Genomic DNA, 24,194 nt, shown 5'->3' on the forward strand with positions numbered 1-24,194 from the left:
AAAGATACACTGCTCACTGGCAAACGTAGAAAAACTCAGCTGAAACATCTTTGAATCTGCTTTTTGCACCTGGATCTCAGCTCCTGAACAGAAATAAGACTCTGTCAGAGGGGTTTTTGTTGTTGTTGCATTTTTTGTTTTGTTTTGTTTTTAGGCAAATAATTAAAAATATATAAAGTTGTGGATGGGGGAAGAGAGTTTTAATCAGTTTCCCTTACATTTTAGTGTTTTATCATTTTGTGAGAAGTAAAAACTACTTGGCACTCAAGCTAAATTAGTTCTCTTCCCAGGTTCGTGAAGTGACAAGAAAGATTATTCACGCATCCAATGAGGCTGTTACTGAAGACAACCTGTATTCTGATATTACTATGGTATGGGGACAGTACATAGACCATGACATTGCATTCACACCCCAGAGCACAAGTAGAACCACTTTCCTAAACGGGATGGACTGCCAGATGACATGTGAAAAACAAAATCCATGTTTTCCAATAAAGGTAAGATTCTAAATTAATTTCTTGAAGAGAAATTCCAGGCTCCAAACTGGTGAGTAAAGTAAAACACATTAGTGAAACACATATACTGAAATAATTATAAAGAAAATTGGTAGACCATCAAGAAATATTAGAGCAGAAAGTGACAGAAAAAGTGAAGCCTATTGCAACTATTAAACAGGTAGATATTTAATATTTTTGTACAGATAATAAACTATAGTTAATGTACCTAATACAAGCATCAAATTTTACCTCAGATTTATGTTGCAGAGAAACCTTACTGGTCCCTCCCAGTGTTATTGTCCTCATGCTTCAAGGTTTTGAGTTTTTTGGGGGAAAATAGCAAAGTAATCATTTAAATTTTCAGCCAGATAAAGTGAAAGGATCTTAACTTTACTCACTGAAAGCAAAGGTACCTCATGCAGCTAATGCAAACTTTTGAAGAGAGCTGTCTCTTCAATGTATGCATAAAATGATCTTCAGGGAGCTGCTGAAACTTGCATACATCACATCTTTGCTTTGAGCAGATGGAAAATGTGAATTCAAAGCTTATTAAAGGGCTAGAAGAAACATAAATTGATATAAATATAGCTTCCTGTATTCTTGATCAATTGATTTAAAAACACAGTCATTCTTTCACTCAAAAAATTGAGTAACAAAGTAAAACCATGTTTTTGTTTCTCAAAGAGCAGCCTGTGCAACTCATGTGAGAGGAGAGCTCCATTTCCATTATAGCTTTTGAACTGATGCCCCATCTCTGTGCAGGGCAACCTAAACAACTTTCCTCAGTGTTGGAGCTTAATTACTGATCAGCTTCTCTATGTACTGAAGCCAACATGGGGAATAAGTTTCATCAGAATAGAAAACACTTTTCACCTCAATAAACTGTACTTGATAAACATGTCACAGTCTCCATTTGCTTTAAGTGCTTCATTCCTCTTTTACTAAACATAAAGGAAAATATTTGGCTTACTTGAATGGGAATTAAGTTGGGTTTTGTGTTAAAAGGTGGCTCATCTTCCATTTGGTGAGAGAATTTAAATACAGGGTAGGTTAAGTTAAATTAATGACTGCCTCCAATTTTACCACAAGCAGGTAAATCTAGTCTTTCTTACCCTGGAGATAGGGACTTTTGAGTTTGCAAGCATATCTTGAGAGTATTCAGAAAAAAACACAGGCTTCTTAGAGAATCACATTCTTTCAGACATTGAGTGACTGAGGCATAGAGTAACCTGAATTAGCCACAACAGCTCTAATTACTAAGAGTATGCCATAGTTCTGACAAAAATCTCTAGTTTGTTATGTTTCAAATTTCCATCTGGGGCAAGAAATAATTTCTTCTGATTGTGTTGTTAAGTAATAGGTTTAGAAACTTTCCCATTCCCAAAGTCTTACCAGGAGAGACTAGGGCAGATATCGAGTCCCTATCCAGCAGTGTTTTGCATGATGTGATGAAGGAGCCATTTGAACCATATGATACAATATATTGATGCCCATTTTTAAAAAGTCTGTTTGCTGTACCTATACAATTGCAAAGGCTTATATTTTGTGTTTATGACATATTCTTTGAAATAGCATGATTAGTATTGATTTTTAAGTGCAAACCCTCCACATTTTTTTATTACTGAAAGGAATTTTTTAGATTGAGAAGACTCATACTGTTTCCCAGAACTTCAATCAAATGCAGTCACAGGGACCATAGAAGTCTAATCACTGAATCCTGACTAATTCAATCCTAGAAATCCCATCTGCTTAGAAAAAGGGACAACATAGGGGATCTTTAAAAAAGGACTTCAAGGCTAGTATTATTCTTGTGGTAGAGGCATTGCAGTGCAGAGAGAAAGAAGTTGTACAGATTCTCATGGCATAGATTCACAAGTGCATTCTTCAGTGCTCTAAATAAGGCACAGATTTTTGATTTTTCTCCTGGAGTTGTTTCAAGCATGGTCTTGTAGACAAGTTATGTGAACAGGTACAAATCCAGCACTGAGTATAGCCTAGACACTGCTCCTGCTCAGCAGTGTAGCCTAGCAGAGGGATGGGTCAAGGCATGCCCATGGCTACCTTTGATGTAGCCATGAGTGGCCATGGTGGGGGACATACAAAGAAATTCAGTCACAACCCTATAAGTGTTAGATAAGTTTCCCAACTTGTAGATTCGTTACATGATTACATTCCCATAATTTTTTCAGCTCCATTTTGTTATTAATCTGTTATTCACAGCTTTGATGGACAGATACAAAGATGGTTGTGCTTTTGCCTTTTTTATATGTCCAGTATTTTGTGACTGTTTTTTCTGAAAGCCAAGGAATGGATTTTGTATTAAAAAAAATGGTGTTGCAGTTAATAGTGTGACCAGAGGAACTGATTTTTACACTGCAACAAAATGCTATTACCCTCTAGAACTAATCTTCTTCCTGAAATTTTAATTAAATTAATCTCCACCTATTAAATATTTGGAAAACTGCCACAGTTAGCTTTATACATTCATTTTGTGTATGAAGAAACTGTGGCTGGTTTCCAAAGACAGTGAAATCAATAGCATATTATACAACAATGTAAACATAGGGGCTGCAGTTTGCACTCTTGCTGTGTTCCTACAACAGCAGCACCCAAGGGAGGATCCTCGGAAAAGCACAGTGCTGCCTACAGCTGCACATGCTCTCTGTGGGTTTCAGTAGGGAGAGGAGACTCCTGACTGTGCAGGTTAGGGAATCTGTCTGGAAAATGTTCTGAGTTACTGTGATTCAGTGAAGGATTGAAAGCTGCAGTAGTGCATTAATATCAATAACAAGTGTAGGTAAATGATTCATAGGCTAACAGGAACCATTGTGATTTTCTATTCTGGACACTTTTATAATAAAGGGTATAGAATTTCTCCCTGTAGCTTCTGGTAGAGCCTGGATATTCTTTTTCTGTATCTCCCCAGTATCTCATAACATGAAAAAAAACAAAACAAAACAAAACAAACAAAAACTCTAACCAAACAAAAAAAACCAAACCAAAACAAAGCAAAACAATCCACTAGCTTTAGTTTATACTTCTTTTAAAGCAGCCTGACACATGGAACAGGGTTGTGGAGTTAATCTGACATTCCTCAGCTGATTATTTCAGGTTAGAGTTGGGATATAATGAGGCATTAGGAAGCCTTTCATAGGAGAGCTACTGACTTCAGTAGTGAATTCAGTATTAATTACATTGATGCCAATAGGTTAGATACAGCAGGTACACATAGTATGATACAATCCAGAAAAGCTTTCAGTTACTTCAGTACAACAAGGTGGAAAAGGAACCATCACAGAAAAGTGAGGTGATTTGCAAAAGGTGACATGTAACATGACAGGTTACTGTCTCAGCTACAAATAGATCAGTCAGTGTGCACTCAACAACCAGCCCTTACCTTTTTCTTTTGTGTTTCAGAAGCGGCAGCTTGCTGTCAGATGAGGTCATGGACTCTCCTCCAAGTTTCATGTCCACAAATAAGCATTCATATTTTCCTCTTTTTGAAACTTTCATACACCATAAGCTAGGTTTTCTTTTAAGTCTACAGCAAAAAGGTCATTTCCCACAGAATAAATTAACAATAAGAAAGATTTTTCTCTAACTGAAATAACAGTTTACATATTGCAATGCACTTAAACAATTAGTGCCTTTCATTTTCCTACACATTAAAGAATTTCACCATCACCAGGTTTGACCATGCATATATAATAAGCATTTAAATCAATATAGTAAAACTATTGTGGCAACAAGGGTTTTGTAGAGAGTTTTTTCCGTCTAGAAGGCAAAAAACCCAAATCAAATTAATATTATTCATTAGTTTGGGGGGGAAAAGGTGATTCTGTACCCATTTCAGCAGAAAAAGGTCTGCTTTTTTCACTCAGGTTATTTTTAATGTGTTTTGAATAATAACCTAAGGAACCTCTCATTTACACATTGAGCTGCTGGCTGCACACTACTTATACCATGAAAAGGGAAAGGAGGGCATTATGCAGCTCTGTCAGTCCCTTAATGTTCATTACTGCTGGTTTTCTCCACTGGGGACCAAAATGGTTTGAATTGAAATTGCAGAGGCAGTTAACTAAAGATTATTCAGTATGAACTTTATTCACTGTTGATAGGTTTTGGTGTGAGCCTTGCTGTTTAACAATGTAAAGGCATCTCCTACATTCTTTTCCCAGTAATATCTGAATTCTTCCAGCTTTTCCTGATAACTAGAAGCAGGAGATACACAAACACATACAATGCTGTGGCTGTCAAGTTCAAGTATTTCTAGTATGAGATGAGCTGCCCACTTACATTATCAGCTAAAGGGAAAAAAAGAAACCACACTAATAGCAAGAGACTTAATAACAGATATACATATTAAATAGAAAACACAAGGTAGAGAAATTATTGATTTCAGAAATCAGTGAAAAAAGGAAAAAGAGAAAGAAATTATTTCCTTCAAACATAACATTCTTTGATTTGCTAAAATCTAGGCAATGAAGAAATAATAGTAGAATTTCTTTACCAAGAAAAGTTGTAAAACAAAATAGTCACTTTCTTAATGTAAATGCTTTGTTGGTATCAATTCCTACTGATATGAGTTCTCAGAATTATGAAAATTTTGCCTGGTATAATAAATGAGGTAACAATGTTATTATATGAAGCTAATTAATTTCATTCCAAAATTGCATTGTTACCGTTACCCCCAAATTAATGACTGTTATATCTTCACAGACTGATCTCTATATTATTAGAAGAATGAAGAAGAAATTACATCACTTTATATAACATATACACTTTTCACTGTCTCCTTCCAAAGAGTTCTGAAAAATGAAAAGCAAGCAGATGGAATACAAATGAGATGGGTTAGCTCACGTGCCTGTACAAAACATTTATTTTCTCTTGCTCAAATTTTTGAATATTATTTTTTTCTGGGATATTTGAGCAGCTTTAGTTAGTGTTATTTGTATCTACTTCATGTTGATTAAATGATAGAACACTAGATTCATATTCCCTGAAACTCATACTCCATGATTATTACAAATTTTTTAATTGACATTAATCACTTTTAAACTCTTGGAATGGACAGGCTGTTATGGGTCACTGTTGGTGCGTGATGCAGTACTGTCAGAATTTGGAAATAATGTGCTTTTCAGAAAAAGAGAATTTGTAAAGCCAAATCTGCATTAGACAACACAGATTTTAGTAATTTTGCAATATGGCAGCTTTTGTTTTAGTCTTGAACTCTGTCCTTTGAAATAAACTTGATGGCCTGAGTTTTCCTCTTGGATATCCCACAATGTGAATGAAACCTTTCTCCTTCTTCCTTTCTATCCTCCAGCATTGCTGCTACCCTCCCCACAGCAGTTAAGTTATTCATATACTGTATTCAGTGTTCCTCTGTGACAAAACTCATTTAGGCTGTATTATCCTAATATTCTTATCTATGCCTCAAGATCTCATTTGGTAATTTCCACATGTTTCTCTCAGGCCCTTTACCTATATTTGGAATAGCTGACCAAATGACAGGCTGGTTCAGGCTATATCTGTGCTGACTACCACACAAAAGCTGGATCATAATTTGACCTGGGTGTCTCAACTGTGTGGAGATAAAACCAATAAAGGACTGGGCAGTCTTTCATTTAGCAAAGTCGACATGCAGCTTTTGCTTTTTATAAATATAGTCAGAATTTAATACTTGTAAGACAGCTGTCACTGTAAAATAATATGGTAAAAGAATTTTGGTGTGACTGGCAGAAAGCAGGTGAATACTCACATCTTCCTTTTTTAGTTCGGAAACTGGATTACAATTCAGTATTGAACCAAAGCTTTTACAGCGTGCTGCTGCAGACATTGAAACTCACCATTATGTTTTTATGCATACATGTAAACCTGTTGTTTCACTTGCGGATCAGTAGAATGGAATTTGACCAGATGTTCATGTCTTCACTGATACATCTTATGATGAATTTTGATTGTGAAGCCAGACTGATTTAGGTGTAGATATATGACATCAGTAGCTTATGACAGAGTAAAAGTTTTGGGTTTTATCTCTGGCTTTGCTTAAGGTTCATCTCTTTGCTTAAATCTGAAGGAAAACAATCTCTATGGATTTAGAATATGTAGATGAGATCTGAACAATGGAAAACTGAGAGAGAGAGGATGCAAATACTTAGACAAGCCCTAAGTTCAGCAACCACAGCTGTTCTCCTCACCTCAGAAAATGCCCTTATTTTTCATGCAGGTCACCACCAATGATACATTATCCACAGGGATGGATTGCCTGCCCTTCTACCGCTCATCTCCTGCATGCGGCACTGGTGATCATGATATTCTTTTTGGAAATATATCAGTGCTAAATCCAAGACAACAGATCAATGGCTTAACTTCTTTCCTTGATGCTTCTACAGTCTATGGCAGTACTCCTGCTGTTGAAAACAAACTGAGGAATTTAACAAGCGAAGAAGGCCTTCTTAGAGTAAACCTTATATATTACGATAATCATCGGGAATACCTGCCTTTTACAGATCGGATCCCATCCCCTTGTGCACAGGACTCAAATGCAAGTGAAGGGGAAAGGATTGAATGCTTTCTGGCCGGAGACAGTCGATCCAGTGAGGTCACGTCTCTGGCTGCCATGCACACACTGTGGCTGAGGGAACACAACCGCCTGGCCCGAGCCCTCAAACGTATCAACAGCCACTGGAGCGCGGAGGCAGTCTACCAAGAAGCACGAAAAATTGTTGGTGCTCTGCATCAGGTTGGTTGCTTGTTTGCTTATCTACACATTGCAGTGAATATCTTAGAACAGAACTGATCATAAAACTCCAAATATGTTTCTGTGAGTGGCTTTTGACAACTTGTTACTTTTTCCTTCCCATTTATTCCTGGGCTTCGACTTTGACAAGTTTAAAGTTTGTTTTGTTTTCCACTTTCCTGAGTGCAATGTCCTGGTGCTTAGTTTGTCTGGGCACCTCAATGCTCTGGTTTTCATGGCATTTTCTACTCAGCTCCATATTTGTGCAGGCTTCTCCAATGTCTGTTTTGTCTATTGAAGAAGCCTTTTCAGATGCATTTTTTTGTAAAGAAATGTCTCTATATTTACATAGAGTTCAAAATGCTTACTTTCTCACATGTATTATATAAATAATAACTTCCTTGTGTAAAAATACCTGTGAAGTTCTCAATGAAATATTAATGCACGAATTTCAAGGGCTACTGTTGACAGGATATCCTAGGGTAAAAAAGTGTTTTCCCCTGGAGTTAGAAAGTGGTAACCCCCGAGGGGGTGGTGTTTCTGGGTGCAGGGCCAATCAGAAGCTACATTTCGCTCCTTTGAAATCAACATATTATAACAGACCAGAAAAGAAGGAGATGATGTAGCTGGAGGAGAAGTAGCCATGTTTTAGGCCACAAGGGGAGAAGGACCAGGAGCCCTGCTGGGGGCTAGGCCCCCCCAGCTCCTGGCTGGGGCCTGCGAAAGCCCGGAACAGTGTTAAAACTGGATTGGGTGCCGTAGTCAAAGGCTGGAGGAGTTTCTCCACTGTGAGTGGGCAGCAGAAGACACTGAAAGCGGCGGCGGAGCCGCACTGAACAGAGAACTGTGGCCAAGAGCCAAAGGAGATAACAAGCAGCAGAGATGGCACATAGCCGGCAGAGAGATGCAGAGATGTTCCTGCAGGATGGAGAACTGGCAACAAAGCAGAGAAAACTCAACAAAGACTGTTTCGGGGGTAAGACTGAATTACTTTCCCAAAACCCTGAGACCTCCTAGAGAGGAGGGGTGGACTTCCAAACTCTTAAGGAGTCCCAAAATGCAGCAGCATCAGAGAGGAGGAAGAGTGAAAGTCTCTAAGGAAGTCCCCCGAAGGCTCAGGCTCGAAGGATTGGGATTTTCACAAATTAAGAACAGAAAAATTCTGACTGCAATATTTAAATCTGCTGCCTTAAAAATAAAGGACACTAACTAATACCACAAAAACTAATTTGAAGGAAATGTGACCTGAAAAGTGACAAAAGGACTTTTCTCTTTTCTTCTTGGACTCTTGTTGAAGAAAAAGAGAAATTTAATCTAATGTAAATATATTATTTCATTGTCGAAGAGATAGTTAATTTGTTACCTATATATATGTATGTAAATAAACCTTGTAAGTACTTTCCCCTTCCCCCAGTGCTGAGTAGCAGTGTTTTGTCTGAAAACCCTCTCACACTGAAGCAAATTGTGGGAGGGGGGCTTGAACTTGGAAATTGGATTTTTGAGGAGTCTCAAACCACAACACAGGAGATAGCAGAGGAAATAAATGTGGGAAAATACAGAAGAAAAGTCCTTAAGAATGTTTATATTAGACATGTTTTCTGATTCTTACAAATATATATATAAAATTCTCTCTTCCAACCTTTTTTTCATTTTCCTTTTCAAACCATTGTGGCAAGGAAAGCCTGCTGAGCCTTATGCAAAGTGAAATGAATTCCTGTATCTTTTGCACCTAATTTGTAGTAACTTTTAGCACGAACAAAAAGTTCTTAAAAATAATCAGAAATCATGTAACCTATTTCCAAATATTTAATGTGTGGTTGACATCTGTTGGAGGTGGCTCAGCCTGGAGGCAAACACAGCCAGGATGCTCACTGGGTTCATGAGGACATTTGGGAATCCCTTTTGTAATTCTGCCTTCTGAATGAGAAGAGTGTTGCCTTTAAAACTAAAAGCCTGTTTGACTTGCAGTATTATCATGTTTACAGGTCAGGATTCAGTTACTTTTGCTATAAACAGTGCACATGGGATTCATGGTATGATATAAAATGTATACCAGGCCTTTTCTGACCCTCTTGTAAGACACTCAGATGCTGTTTCTGTCTGGATACTTATCCAATTACATTGCTGAATTGCTAAGAAACTAGCATTTTATTTTCTCTGATATGACTAAATGAATAACATTTAAAAGCTCTTAATCTCTCTGTTACTATCTGATCATATAGATTACAAAAGTCATGCAATCACTGAGCATATGGATCTCTATTTAAAACACAGTGCCTATTTGTCATAATTTTTCACTGAATTTTGCTGTTGAAACAATGACCATTGTGAGACAATAGAAATATTCACATTATTGACTAAAATTGTTTTCTTCGTGGCTTCTGTAGAGCTTGGAGTTGATGCTACGAGGTAATGAATGTGTCCTAGGAGGAGCTTGGATCACCACTAATCTCATAAATGTCACAAGAAGTTAAGATCACCTTGCAGGTTCAGACTCGTTATATCCACACACATTCATTATGCTGCTGCAAATACCTGAAAGTTAACTTATTATTCATAAATACACTCATAATAAGTCATAAAAGATGGAGAAGTTCATTATAGTAGTTTGCAATTTCTTTTCTGTATAGTCTCTTTCTGTCTGATTTTATGGACATATTTTGAGACAAGCACATTCCTTTGTTTCCACAGGAGATTCTCATTTGTTGAAATAACTCTCTACTGTGAGAAAGTACTATGCTTATTTATGCCAAATATGAAAGGAAATAAACCTTTTATATCATTCTCTGAGAGCAAGGATTGCATGGAAAAGAAATGTAACAAGAATAATTTTGATGTTTGTCAGATGCTTATGCCTCCTTTAAAACTTATATGCGTGTCAGTTATGAGAATTGTAGTGAGCCTCTCCTTGACATCACACAGACAAATTTGGGCAAGGTACATTCAGAGACTACGCAAATACTCGATGCTATTTTAGGTGTGGTTCTTTGGCAGACTCCAGTAGCAGTATCATATTCTGCTGTATTAGTAGCAATTTACCCTGCAACTCTCTTTGATGGAGCCTCATTTAGCCATTGGGAATTTCCATCAAACAGATGCCTGTCCTAGCTCAGGATAGACATAAGACCCCTTTTTTCATACCCTGAAATGGCAACCCCTCTTTCCCTATGAAGGAAACTAGAAATTAAGATGTTGCCTCTGGAGCAAATGAAAAATCTGAGTTGCCCTTTCCTTCAAGGAGTCTGGCCTTTATGAGCAGCTTAACTCTGGGATTTACAATGAGCCAAAAAATTAGTCATACCAGGATGTTTGTATCCATGACTAGCCTAGTCCTATTGAAAGTCTTTGATTGTAAAAACTATGCATCTAAAATTAGAACTGCTGCCTTGCAAAACCTTTGCAAATGTAGCAAAAGATTAACTTCTCAAATGACAGTGTCAGTATTAATTTCTTGCAATAATTTTATTTGTTTCATATGATGCATTAAAAGGGTTGTAAAAGGGATTCTAACATACTGTCCTTTAAATATTTTGTTCACTGCACGATCTAACCTGAAAACATAAACCTCTACCTTCTGAGAAAAGTGAGTAAATTCTGGAAAGGTGGGCTTGTCTCTTCACTGTGCCTAAAATAAAGATACAAGTTTTTTATAAGGTCATTTTATACCAGTTAGCTTTTCAATATGCACTAAATCAAGTTCAAAGTACATTTGTCTGTATATTTATTGGACATTATATTGAATATATAAGGTATTTTATTGAGTTCATTATGTTTCATATTTATCTCATTTTGCTTTATTGAGTTCAGCATAATCTTTAACCTATAATGCACTTTCATTTTATTTGGTACATTAGAACATTTTCGTCTTTCCTTTTGTCATGATTACTCATATGCTTTTCCATGCCACTGTAATACTATTACATTCTAAAAGCATTTGACAGAAGGTGTTTATCATTGTTTTCATTTTTGAAATGAGTTTTTTAGAAGTCTATAAATTGGCTTGAGTTTAGTATAAAATTTCTACAAGGGGATTCTAGGCACCAGTATCTTAAAGTCTGGCCATTTCAAATAATAAGTAAAGAGGATTTGTGTCACAAATATATGGCTGAAAATACAATCTGTTCACATTAGCAAACATTCTTGAAAGATTTGTTAGCCCTTCAAATGCTTTCACTGTGACTTTTAAGGGCATTATAATTTACACCATCACAATCGAGACTTTTAATCTCAGCACACCTCCTGTGAGCTGGATTACCCCCCTAGATTGTAAATGAGCAACACTGGTAATCTCTGCTCAGGAGGCTGTGGTATAGCATTTATCGTAGGAGCTACCAGGGACCTGACTATTGCACTGTTCTGAGCTGTGCCACGGATTCTCTCTGGGCATTTGTCTCCTTACTGCAAAAATAAGAATGATATTGTTTACCAGATAATACTGCTCTTAATCATGACAAATGCTTGGGCATAGCTGAGTGTAGAAAAAGGTATTTAGCACCTGGGATTCATTACTATTCATCCATAGAAATGTTGAAAGATGTTTCTTTTTCTTTTCTTTCAGATTATTACTTTAAGAGATTACATTCCCAAAATCATTGGTCCAGATGCTTTTAATATGTATATCGGCCTCTATACAGGTTATGATCCCACAGTGAATCCTACAGTTTCTAATGTATTTTCAACAGCTGCTTTTCGTTTTGGTCATGCAACAATCCAACCAATAGTAAGGCGACTGAATGCACAGTATTTAGATGATCCTGAACTCCCAAATCTTCATTTGCATGAAGTTTTCTTTAGTCCTTGGAGGCTCATTAAAGAAGGTATGGTTTTATTTAAACTGTTTCTGGGCTTTGGGGTTTTGTCTCCTCAGAATATTGTAACTTTTTTTCAAAGTTACATATCTTGAATTAGGAATAGGAACATTTATTTAATTAGATCATTTATTTAAGTTGTTGAATGGATTCCAGAGTAGTAACTCAAACTCAGATGGTTATTCTGAATTAAATAGTTGACTGAATCAGAAAAATGTTACTCTCTAGATTATACCAGTCTAGTAGATTGACAATAGAAGGATGATTGATGATTAAGATGCTTCATATCTTTTTTTGTGGATAAATTTATTAACAGGTTGAAAATTCTTTTCTGAAGAAAAAGATGGAGGTTTTTCATAGCACTATTACTTATATTTTAAACTAAAGGAGATTTTTGCATATGTTTGAATCTAAAAGCCTGTCTGGACAATGTTTTAAAAACATAGAAACATACATGCATTCATATTTTTTAGAAAAGTTAAAGTGGTTTATATATATATATGCTGTAATACTATTATTTTTGTGTTTAAAGGAGGTTTGGATCCTTTACTAAGAGGTCTTCTAGCACGTTCAGCAAAACTGCAGGTGCAAGATCAACTGCTGAATGAGGAGTTAACAGAAAAACTCTTTGTATTGTCAAATAATGGTTCACTTGATTTAGCATCATTAAATTTACAGCGTGGCCGTGATCATGGACTCCCAGGTCTGCTGACTTCTGTTGAATTTTCTTCCAACTGATAACTGCAGTATAACTGCTTATATTTGAAATGTAATCATAAGATTATAAATAATAGTTTCGCTGATCAGAAAAGTAATTTAAGTATTTTTAAAATGTAATTTGCTAATATTTTTAACTTTGATGGACATAAAATATTCCACAGCTTTTGAAATTAAAACAATCTGGTAAATCTGGAATCTAGAACAGTACTGGTGAGTGGATTGGGGTGTGCCCAGTGTAGGTACCTGAAGTTTGTTCTTGCTGGATCCAGCTCCAGAGCAGTGGGGTTTCTGTCTGCAACAACTACTTCCCATTAGCAGGCTGTCCTCAGCCTGTGGGATAGGTCAGCTTAGGCACAACCTCTTTGACTCTACCAACCATAGAAGGTGTTGACAGATATCTCCAGAAGTGGTGTAGATGGCTTAGTTAGGTACACACTTCATTTTAAGAAATATTACTCGTTTGTACCTGTTTCTTTGCCCTAATTTTTTTATTCCAGTCAAACCAGGGTAAGATTGAACTAACAGTGAAGGAGCAATAACCCATCAGGCCATGGATATACCTGCTTAGAGGAAGACTGCTGGAGCTTAGTTTAATTCGATTGCATCAGCTGTTAAAAAAATACAGTAGGTTCACTGTTCAGTGTAAGAAACTCTTACAGTTATGCCACAGTTTCTGAGAGCAGAGGAGCTGGCTACCAATATGAAGCTCAAAGGCAGCTTTGGCTGCAGTGACCCTGAAATGGTGGAATTCAATATCTTTAGGACTGTGAGGAGGGAGCACAGCAAGATTGCTACCCTGGCCTTCAGGAAAGCAGACTTTTGCCTCTTGAGGGATCAGCTTGGTAGAGTACCATGGGATAAAGCCTTGGAGGGAAGAGGGGCCCAAGAAAGCTGGTTAATATGCAAGATCCAAGCTTGGGAGCAATGCATCCCAACAAAGAGGAAGCCAGGCAAAAATGCCAGGAGGCCTGCATAGATGAACAAGTAGCTCCTGGAACTAGGAGGTTCCTTCCAACCCAAACCATGCTATGATTTTCTGAATGTAAAAGAAATCTATTTTCCAGAAAGCTGGACATGAGTCCTCAGACACTCTTTTTAGTAAAATACTTTAGTTACTAACTTAATTCAGGTTGCTTCTTGACCACTCTTCATCTGCCTCTTGCATTCCTAGTCTAGAAATCTCCTAGTCTAGCAGCAGTGTATGCTGCTATTATCTATTATCATGTTTTCATATTATCATTGCTTAAATATGAGAGAATTATTTTAAACTTTAGTTTTCCTTCATTAAAACGATGTAACAATTGCATATCCTGCAGTTTCAGATCCTGCCATAATTTCCCTGATCAATTCAACTTATAATAATAGGCCTCTTTTTATACATAACTGTTTATGACTATAATTAAGGTTGTGAAAATCCATTGCTTATAAATTTATTAATTTTATATATCATGCTTAGCAATCACTAATCTTCCTTTATTACAGGTTATAATGAATGGCGAGAATTCTGTGGTTTACCAAAACTGGAAACTCACACTGACCTGAATACAGTAATAATGAATCACAATGTCACTGAAAAAATCATGGAATTGTACCATAATCCTAGCAATATTGATGTTTGGCTTGGTGGTCTGGTAGAAGACTTTATTCCAGGTGCTAGAACCGGTCCCCTGTTTGCATGTATAATTGGAAAGCAGATGAAAGCACTAAGGGATGGTGACCGGTGAGTTTATTCATGCAGTAAAATCATGTGTAAAAATACCAGTAGCAACGGAGATTTTATAGCAGCTTAAATATGCTTTAAACAAATCATGCCCCTTCCACATTTTAGCTCCTTCTTCATAGCCCCAATTCCAGATGACATGGAGTTTGTTTCTATGGTATTGAGGTGTTCAGCTTTGCACGCCTGCTGAAAATGCAAGGTGCCACCACATGTTAATTGTGGCAGGGACCACTAACTTCTGTGAGGACAGATGTAGTGCTATGCAGGTTTTATTCCCCTCTGCATTGTGCTCAGGAACTGGAAGAACCTCAATATTTTTCTTTGACAACTGCAGCAAAGTCAGAATGGATGTGAAAAACCTATAATTTGGGCTTTGTAGGGGGATAATAGAAACACCACATACGTGGCCTTATGTGATTTGGGACTACAGAATGCTCACAGAATTGCCTGATTGGGCACAGCATAGGATATCACTTCAACCAATCCTGCACAACTCTCATCAGGATCTTGTGCTGGGACAACTCTTCACACCTGGAAGGCAGGAGAAATTGTATCTTGCTTCTGCTCCTGAAGCAATTGTAAAACCACCAGTTTTTCATTTCTGTCTTGAACTCGTGGCAATAATTTTGAATCTCATGAGAAGACTAATTTAAACAGCTTACACCATGCTAACAGTGGTGTTTTAAGTATCTCTGGTCCTTACACTCACCTTTAAACTCCTCTTATAAGTCACTGCTATGGAAAGAAACCATTATGGAAATAACCATCTGAGGTAGAATTTAAATCTGAACTTTAAAAAATGTCAATTAATTAGCTCACAGGAAACGGCAATGTTATTCATAAAGGTGGTATCTTATTAGCATAAACTGTATAGACAACAAACATTCCACTGAGCTGAGTTAAAAACATGGTTGAAAGTCCTCTGAATTGTACACACATACTTGACCCTATCTGGAGAAGGACTATCTATGGAGGTTCTTCCAGTCTTGTTCCCATTATTCAGTGCCTTACAATGTTACTTATTATTCAGTGCCTTATAATACTACTGTCATTAATTAAACATAAGCATAATTGAATATGTTAACTCCCAGTTGAGAAGAAGAGAATTCTAGTAATGAAAGAATTCCACAAGTTTCTGCCACAATGTTTGTGGCAGGTAACTTAAATTTGAAATAGTATTCTGTCATTAATACCAAAGGAACCACCTAAGAGAAGTTAGAAGTATGTAACAACGTTATAGTTGTCGCACAGTAAACATAAGAATGGAAAAGTCTGAAACTCATTGCAATGCCTGGTCAGATAGAGTATTGGGTGTTATCTGTATCTCCACCAGTGACACTACATACCTTAACTGACAGGTCAGTAAGTAGAGATTTAAAAATATCTCTTCTAACATACTCTTTAAGATCAGAAATCAGGACAAAGTGGAGTTTTTGTCTGATTGAACTCCATTCTGATAGCCCTAAAGTCTTTTGTCAGTAATCTGACAAAGTATAAAAGGATTTCTTTTTCCTATGTACTGAACCCAAGCACTGTCTTAAACTCGGCTACATCACCTGAAACAAGTTGTTTCCAATCCATCAGCCTTCTTTTTCCATCTCTTCCTTCTCTAAATCTTTTTGTTGATCTCAAGATTTGAAATATTTGGGCAAAAAATTCTGAAGTTTTGTCATTCTTTGCATAGAGGTTTGGCCACCTGATACAGATTGAATAGAGCAGCCTTTGTTAGAGTAAACACCTATCTGCTGAGCAGATTAAAAATCATTTTCTGTTCAAGCTTTCCCAGCAGTGTACATAAAACTGAATTTTGTGATGAAAATAGAATAGATTATAATGAAAGGGGAAATGACAGGTGTAGGAGAGCTGAGTGGAGAAAAGTGTTTGATAGCTTCCCAGGGGCCTGGAAATGGTCAGTGAGGTTTCAGCATGCTCTGAGAAGTTTGGGAACAGTGTGAAGGTGAGGTGTAAGAGGAAGGTGTCTTTATTTTTTTCTCCCTCCAGCTCCTCCACCTCTCCTGCATTTCTTGTCACAGTTCTGCTGAGCTGTGGGACATTAGCTCCACTACTGGTCTTGTAGATTGCCTCCTCCTTCAATATAGGCAATATTACCACAAATCCTGCCTAGGATTTGGGAAAATCCTAATTGACCTGACTACCAGACAGAACTATCTTGGAAGTTTAGCCAGTGCTTAACACTATCTAATACAGATGTTCTATCAAACTCTGCAGAAGTATTAATGCAATGTCTTTATGTACAAAATGTTTATCTTCCTTTTTTTCCCCCTAGTGTTTTCTTTCCTTTTACCTTTAAACATATACATTTGTGTGTATGCATACATATATATTTTATATAATGTATACTGTTTAACAGATACATCTTTTAAGCACCAGCTGGTTATTCTGTTTGACACCACACTCCTGATCTTACAAAGAAAAGCAGCTCCTGTCTGTTCCAGACAGTCCTTTTAGCTTACCTTTTTTAAGATCAAAAGCATAATTACTGTCTTATGTTTTTCTACCATAATGAATCTGCATAACTACGGGTTTCTTAGAAAATTAAGTACTCTGTATTAACCAGCGAAGCATTCAGCAATACCTGTTTTCATAGCAACCATTCAGTACTACAAGCAGAATTCAAAAGCTATAGTATGGGAATATCTATTATAGCTACTCCTGCAATTCTCCTTTAATTTATGCTCAAAACAATTTATGAGTGAACAGCAAGTACTGGTGTGTGTAGGAGTAAGCATCCAGTTCAACCAAATTTTTTTCAAGTTTTTCTCTCAGGTTCATAACATTTTTCGTGGCCTTGTTTCATCAATGAAAAGTAATTCTGCAAATATGAATAATTAGTAGTTTTAACCAGCTGTCTTTAACACACTATCTGAGTTGACTAGTACATCAGATTCACACCAGCCTTTTCAGGACTGGTTCTGTATGGCCATGGTATTTACTTTTATTAGTGTTATATCTATCTACTTTTTGCTGTAATTCTTATTTTTTGGCTTTTACATAAGTATTAGGAAAGTAAGAATAAGCAGCTCTTTAAATTTGATCTTTTCAAAAAATTTTCTATCAATCTTTCCAGATTTTGGTGGGAAAATGATAATGTTTTCACAGAAGCTCAAAAGCGTGAACTCAAAAAACACTCATTGTCCCGTGTGATTTGTGACAACACAGGAATTACTGAAGTGCCAGCAGATGCCTTTCAACTTGGAAAGTTTCCACAGGATTTTAAGCATTGTAACAATATACCTGGAATGAATTTAGAAGCTTGGCAAGAATTTTATCAGGAAGGTAACCTAGTAGTTACCATTTTTTTCTGATGGGAGGGAAGACGCAGCATTCCACATGAGGTTTCACCGCGGCAGAGAAGTGGGGGAGAATTCCCTCCCTCCCCCTGTTGGTCACACCTCCTTTGATGCAGTCCAGGATATGGCTTTCTGGTCTGAAAGTGCACATTACCAATCCTTCTCTCCTTTCTCAAATTCCTTTGTAAAAAAGGATGCAATTTGCCAACTTCATTCTGACAACTTAAATGGCTGGTGACATAAACAGACATTTTGATAGTTAGGGCAGAAGTTCTTAGAAAATATTAACTAAAAGCTCTGCAGAATGTTATTTTTACAAGGGTTATAAGTCAAACATGTGGTATTCTTTTCCAGAAATGAAAAATTTAAGTCTTGATCACCTTAAAATGCATGAGAAATTTCACTGAAGTTAATTTATAACAGTAATGGAGAATAATGTCCATTTGCAAGGGTAAGGTGGTAATTTTTAAAAAGCCTGTAATACAGGATTTTTTTATTTGTAGAGGAACTTTGTGAAACTCCAAAGAGTGTGGAAAATGGTGATTTTGTATACTGTTCAGAATTTGGAAAAACTACAGTGACTTATACATGTCACTATGGATTTCAGTTACAAGGAGAAGAGCAATTAACCTGCACAAGTAAAGGATGGAATTTTGAGGCTCCCATTTGTATAGGTATCCTTTTTTATTATTATTTCTAAATTTTATAAAACCTAAAGTCCAGCAGAACTCATCAGAAGTAAACTCACTCCTATGCTTTTTTGTAGTCAACCTTCTGGGGTTATAGGTACAATAGTATGATTATGTGAAACTCTCCTTGCTCCATAGTGCACTCCATATCTGTCTCTACTCATCCTAATTCAGTAATCAAATTGATGGTAGGAAAATGACACTAAAAATCACCTAATTAAGCAAAAATAGAATTTATTAACACCCAGTAGGGAAAAAAAAAAGCAGTAAATCAGAATTATACATTGCTTCCTCCTACATTCAGCACAACAGCAGACAGACAGTTGTCATTTTCCTAGCATTGTTTCAATGGATGCTCTACATAGAAATTGAGCTCTGCACCACTAGGTCATGTGTCATGTTAATAATTTAAGTAAAAGTGAAAAAAAAATACTGTGAAGTGAATAAGTGAAATTACGTGAATTAATAATTACTTTAGGTCCAACCTCCCTTTCCCAAATAGCTGTGAAAAGACGTGCCAGAATTTAATTACTTCTGCAGGTACAAAAGCAGAGCAGGTGAAAAATCAGTAAAAAGATAATTTATTTCAACATTTCATGCACATTTTCATGGGAATACTTTTCTGTTATTTTAATCATTCTTTTACCTTCTGTTTCCTTTTTGTCTCATTTTTACTGTTCAATAGAGTAGGTTAGAAGGAAAGAAAATGTGGCAAATATTTCAAGACTTTCACTCTTTACACTATGAAGGGTGAATTCTCTATTGGCATTTCAAATGCGTGTGCTTATAATGGAGTGTGTGTGTGTGTGTGGATATACTCTCAAATACATGTATACATATATATATACACTCATACTCAAACTGCTCTACTTTATAAGAACATGAGAGAACACTAAACCTGAAAAGGCCATATTTAGGAATATATTCTGGATAGCGGTAAATTAATTTGAATGCAAGCGCTGCAGCTGATCAGCTATAAAGTCTGCTTATCGGTATTTCTGTGATAGCAGAATAGAAAGCTATTCATTCTAATTGTATACCTGGTATGGAAAAAGTCAAATGAAATTTGCAGCTCTTTCCTTTATTCAAATCCTATTTATCCACTGAATTACACCCGCGCAAATACCATATAAAGAAATAAAGCTGTTAAATGAATTATAATGAAACCTTTTCAATAGATTGGTGTTCTGGCAGCAAACTGAATAAATAAGTTAAATGAGTGAATCATTCCTTGTCCTAGTTTCTTTTAATATGTTCAGTAATGTAAACAAAAGACTGTATATCTGCTGTAGGAAAACAAGCTGCTGCATATATTAAATAAGTGATGCTGTTATTAAAGGAAAACCATCAAAACCCACTTATGCAGATGCTACTTGAGTTTTACAGTAGAAAGCACTTTGTTCCACTCATGTCTGTGCAATGTGTTCCCATTCTTTTAAATGTTTGGCAAATTAGGAGTAAATCAAGCAACATAATGAGGAGGATAGAGCTTAGCATTTCTGCAGATGGTTTCAAAATTATATGCTGCTCTGGAAAAGACAGAGTGGCTTGCTGATAAAAACATAGGATTCTGAGAGCTGTTAATTCCTGCTTACTAACTTCGACTTTGACAGAAATCATTTCTATTGTTTCAGGAAGTAGTTTCATGCTAAAATATGCTACCTTCCTTTATATTAAGTGCTATCATACTCCTGACAGATAACTCTGTTTACTTTACTTTGGCAAGCTACTGCTCTTTGAGTAGTACAGTAGGCCGGTAAGGTCTGACAGACACTATTTAGTGATGAAGAAAAGAATTAGTTAGTTAACAGATAGATTGACTATGGATCTACAGAAGCTGAAAGAGCACTTTTGAATTAGTATGGCCAGTCTTCGCGAACGAAGATTTGGGAAGGGTCTTTGCCCTTCGAGCCTGCGCAGTGGATTTTTTAGGTGAGACACAGTGTGCGCTGAGCTGAGCCCACCCTTTAATCCTAAGGTTCATCTGCCGGGGCCGAGCAAGCTTGGACGGTGGCAGTGAGGTCCTCAGGACGTAGGTTTGTATAGAGTGACCTTCTCTTAGATGGATGGCCTTACAGGGCTAACGAGCTCCATCTACCCGGGGGACTCCTCTGACCGGGACCCGAACCCGGGCCGCGGCGGTGAAAGCGCCGCATCCTAACCACTAGACCACCAGAGGGCCCCACTTTTGAATTATAGTGCAGGCAAAGGCTGTACAGGTTCTTTTTCCCAGACGATGATGAAGCCAATGGTCATTAACCCAAAATGTAATTTTGAAGGGAATAATACTTACTCAGATATCTTCATCCTGAACAACAAATTCTTTTCTTGCTTCAAATTGGTGTTATAACAGCAATTGTTTCTTAAGGGTTCTGAAGTTTAAGATTATTCCTTGTATGATTAGTCTTTTGACTGCCTCAGTTGATAGCTAGCATTGGACACAGTTACTGTTTTGTATTAAAATTTGAGAGAATCAGGCTTGATCCTATTTACAGTGATAGAATTCCCTTAGCTACAATGCTGAAGTCAGTAAATCGTTCCTACAGGGTCAGTTTCTAATACCAATCAATCGAAAACAACTACTTAGCTTGAAGTAGTAGATCAAACATTGTGGTAGAAAAGGAAAGGAATATAACCAAAAAGAGAAGACACTGAAGACTTAGCTAGGTGCCCACATATGGGCTTGCAGTGCTTCCCAGGACCATTGGTCAGAGACATTAAACAAGCTGTCAAATAAACAGGACCAATGGGAAACTAACTAAAACAATACTGGACATCTATTTTTAGTCAACTGAATTCAGTCATGCAAATAAATATTACATAGAAAAAAGAAAGGTGTAGAAATAAGGAAAAGAAACCCTTCTATCGCTCCCTGAGTACTTTCTTCCTGCACTGCATAATGTCTCCCATTTCATCATATAACCAGAATAGGAGAGAAAAAGGTCTTGAATGGCATCAAGAGCAATATGTTTATACATTTTCCAATGGATAATTGTTCATCTGCTCATCATTTTGCCAGGATATTGTAATTTTACAGAATTCATATAACATCTAGAAAAAACATATTTGCATTGATATCAGAAATTACTGTTATAAATTTTGTCACCAAAGGTAACCTGAAATCTTGGCTCCTTAAAATCATTCCTAGAAGTGTATAGAACTTTGTCAGCATTATTATTTCCACTATCTCTATAGAGAACAGAACGAAAAATGCTTACGGAGGAACCTAAAGTCTTAGGACACAAACACATGCAAGAAGAGCTCTCAGGTTTAAGGTCTGCAGTTTTGAAAATTCAGCCAATTGCCATTTTAAGCTTTTGGCAGTATCCTTAAGGATCTTTGTCAGTATCCATGTCTCACTAAAAGTGTACAATACCTTTTATTTGTGAATCCTTGTGAAAGGTGTAGTTAAGAAGTTAGTAATCCCTCTGTAATTTGTTGATCAGTGTGTATTCATTTTGCAGACATCAATGAATGTGAAAATAAAATTAATCCACCATGCTCTCCTTCTTCTACATGCATTAACACTGAAGGCAGCTACAAATGTCTCCATAGTGATCCTTACAAGCTGGCAGAAGATGGAAGAACATGCATTGGTAATGCTTGTGAACATACTGTCCATTAGAACTTTCTCTGTTTTCTTTTTAATGCTGTAAAAAATCATAAAACTGAGATTTATCGAAGAGCTGTTAACATATGTGAAAAACCTGTACAGAACTATGGGCTTAAAGGCACAGTAAGATTCTGTAAATAAAGGTATTGGAAAAATAATACAGAGAAATAAACTTTTCATTGTCCATTCCTACTGAATAAAATCCACTAAGTTTTCCTTACGGTGATACCTTAACCCTTTCAGAGCTAGAAGAAATTATGCATTTTCTTGGTTTTTTTCAGCTTTTCAGCTTGTTAATTTGAGCCACTCAGAGTTTCATCTGAATCAGAAAATAGAAAAAAAACCCACCTATTTTTCAGATGTTTCTTCTGTTTATTATTTACAATTTATTCCTTTTTCCATTCAGCCATGGTTACATTAATTTACACCTTTAAATCCAGAGACCAAAACCTGCTTTCAGATTAATTTAAGAGATTAGTATACTGGTGTTGAGTGCAACAAGGATTTTATGAGGTCACTACACTAGCATGAATATGAGGTAGCTCCAAATATTAGGTAAATTTTCTATTTCAAGGGAGCAAGCAGAAAGTGCTTAGTCAGTGCTGCTGTGTCAAGTGATCATTATCCCAGACCAAGTCAAATATGTTTTTCAGAGCTTCATTTGCTTTCTGACAGGTCAAAAAAAATGGGTGCAAGTACAGCCATTGCTGTATGTCTACCATGTAAGGTTAGCACCTTCCTTTAGATCTCAGTTAATGGAGTAGTTTGTCATGTCCATGGACCTATCCTGCCATGCTATGCTAAGGCTTGAATTGTTGAATCTCTAGAGTCAGTCATAACAGTTTCTGCGATGTAACACACATTGCTTCCTCTTACATTTTAAAGCTATGGAAGAAAACGTCCTTTCAGGAAATGATTGGCAAAAGCTGGCAAATGATTACTTGGGTCTCACTTGCATTCTTTTACAGATACAATGAGACTTGCTTTACAGAATCTCTGCCATAACTACATTTTAAACTGATTGGTCAATTTGAAATCATGCCATTAATTCATCTGATAATTCTTTAAGCCACTGTAGAGTATCAGACATTGCATATTGGCTATAACTTCTATTGTCGAACTAACACAAATATTGAAAAACTTTAAAAAGATATCACTCCCCGTCTTAGATTCAAGCATGAAGTTGTAACTGTTCTTTACCTCACTGCCTCTTTACCTCCTCGCTGGGAGCCTCTAGTAGGTGTCCATTGCCTCTCATCCCATCACTGGGCACCACTGTAAAGAGCTTGCCTCCACCGTCTTTACACCCTTCCTTTAGACAAATTGATAATTTTCCCCGAGTCTTCTCTTCTCAAAGCTAAACAGTCCCAGAGCTCTCAGCCTTTCTTCATAGGAGAGGTGCTCTAGACTCTGATCATCTTTGTGTCCCTCGTCTGGACTCTCTCCAATATGTCCATGTCTCTGTTGTACTAAGGAGCCCAGTCCTGCACACAGGACTCCAGATGATGCCTCACCAGTGCTGAGCAGAGGGGAAGGATCATCTCTCTTGACCTGCTGGAAATACTCTGCTTAATGCATCCTAGGATGCCATTAGTTGCTTTTTCATCGAGGTTTCATTGCTGGCTCATGTTCAAGCTGGTGTCCATGAGGACCCACAGGTCCTTCTCTGCCAAGCTGCTTTCCAGTCATTTGCTAGTGTGTAGTGGTGCCTGGGGTTATTCCTTCCCAGATGCAGGAGTCTGTATTTCCTCTGTTGAACTTTGAGGTGCCTGTCAGCCCATTTATCTAATCTATTGAGGTTCCTGGGCAACCTACTGTAGATGATCCTGCTTAAACAAGAAGATTTGACTAGCTTATCTCAAAAGGTTCCTTCCAGCCTCAATGACTTTTTGATTCTGTGATTAGGTATGGAGGAAAGGAGCAGGATTTTAGCAGTTTTATATGGTTTCTTTGTAAATTGCAGTTCTTATCATGCTAGTGTGCATTGAGAAATAAGTAGTCAATTAGCTACTTGACAGTAGATTGCTCCAAAAAATATTTGTAATAATAAGTGCAAGGAAAATGTTACAGCCAACTGTGTTCTAGTTTGTTTAA

At 36.9% G+C, this 24,194-nt stretch overlaps 1 protein-coding gene across 1 annotated transcript in view; it reads left to right on the top strand.

Annotated features, from left to right (window-relative positions):
• TPO (thyroid peroxidase) overlaps positions 1-22,112 on the top strand; it is a 43,289-nt gene extending 21,177 nt beyond the window's left edge. The window contains exons 8-15 of the mRNA XM_032682241.1: positions 291-497; positions 6,727-7,242; positions 11,798-12,056; positions 12,580-12,750; positions 14,250-14,487; positions 17,576-17,784; positions 18,302-18,472; positions 21,952-22,112. Coding sequence (XP_032538132.1) covers positions 291-497; positions 6,727-7,242; positions 11,798-12,056; positions 12,580-12,750; positions 14,250-14,487; positions 17,576-17,784; positions 18,302-18,472; positions 21,952-22,112 — 1,932 coding nt within the window. The remainder of the gene's footprint in view (positions 1-290; positions 498-6,726; positions 7,243-11,797; positions 12,057-12,579; positions 12,751-14,249; positions 14,488-17,575; positions 17,785-18,301; positions 18,473-21,951) is intronic.
• The last annotated feature ends 2,082 nt before the right edge of the window (positions 22,113-24,194 follow it).

Source organism: Chiroxiphia lanceolata, chromosome 3 (assembly GCF_009829145.1).
Source record: "Chiroxiphia lanceolata isolate bChiLan1 chromosome 3, bChiLan1.pri, whole genome shotgun sequence".
NCBI classification, from domain to species: domain Eukaryota; kingdom Metazoa; phylum Chordata; class Aves; order Passeriformes; family Pipridae; genus Chiroxiphia; species Chiroxiphia lanceolata.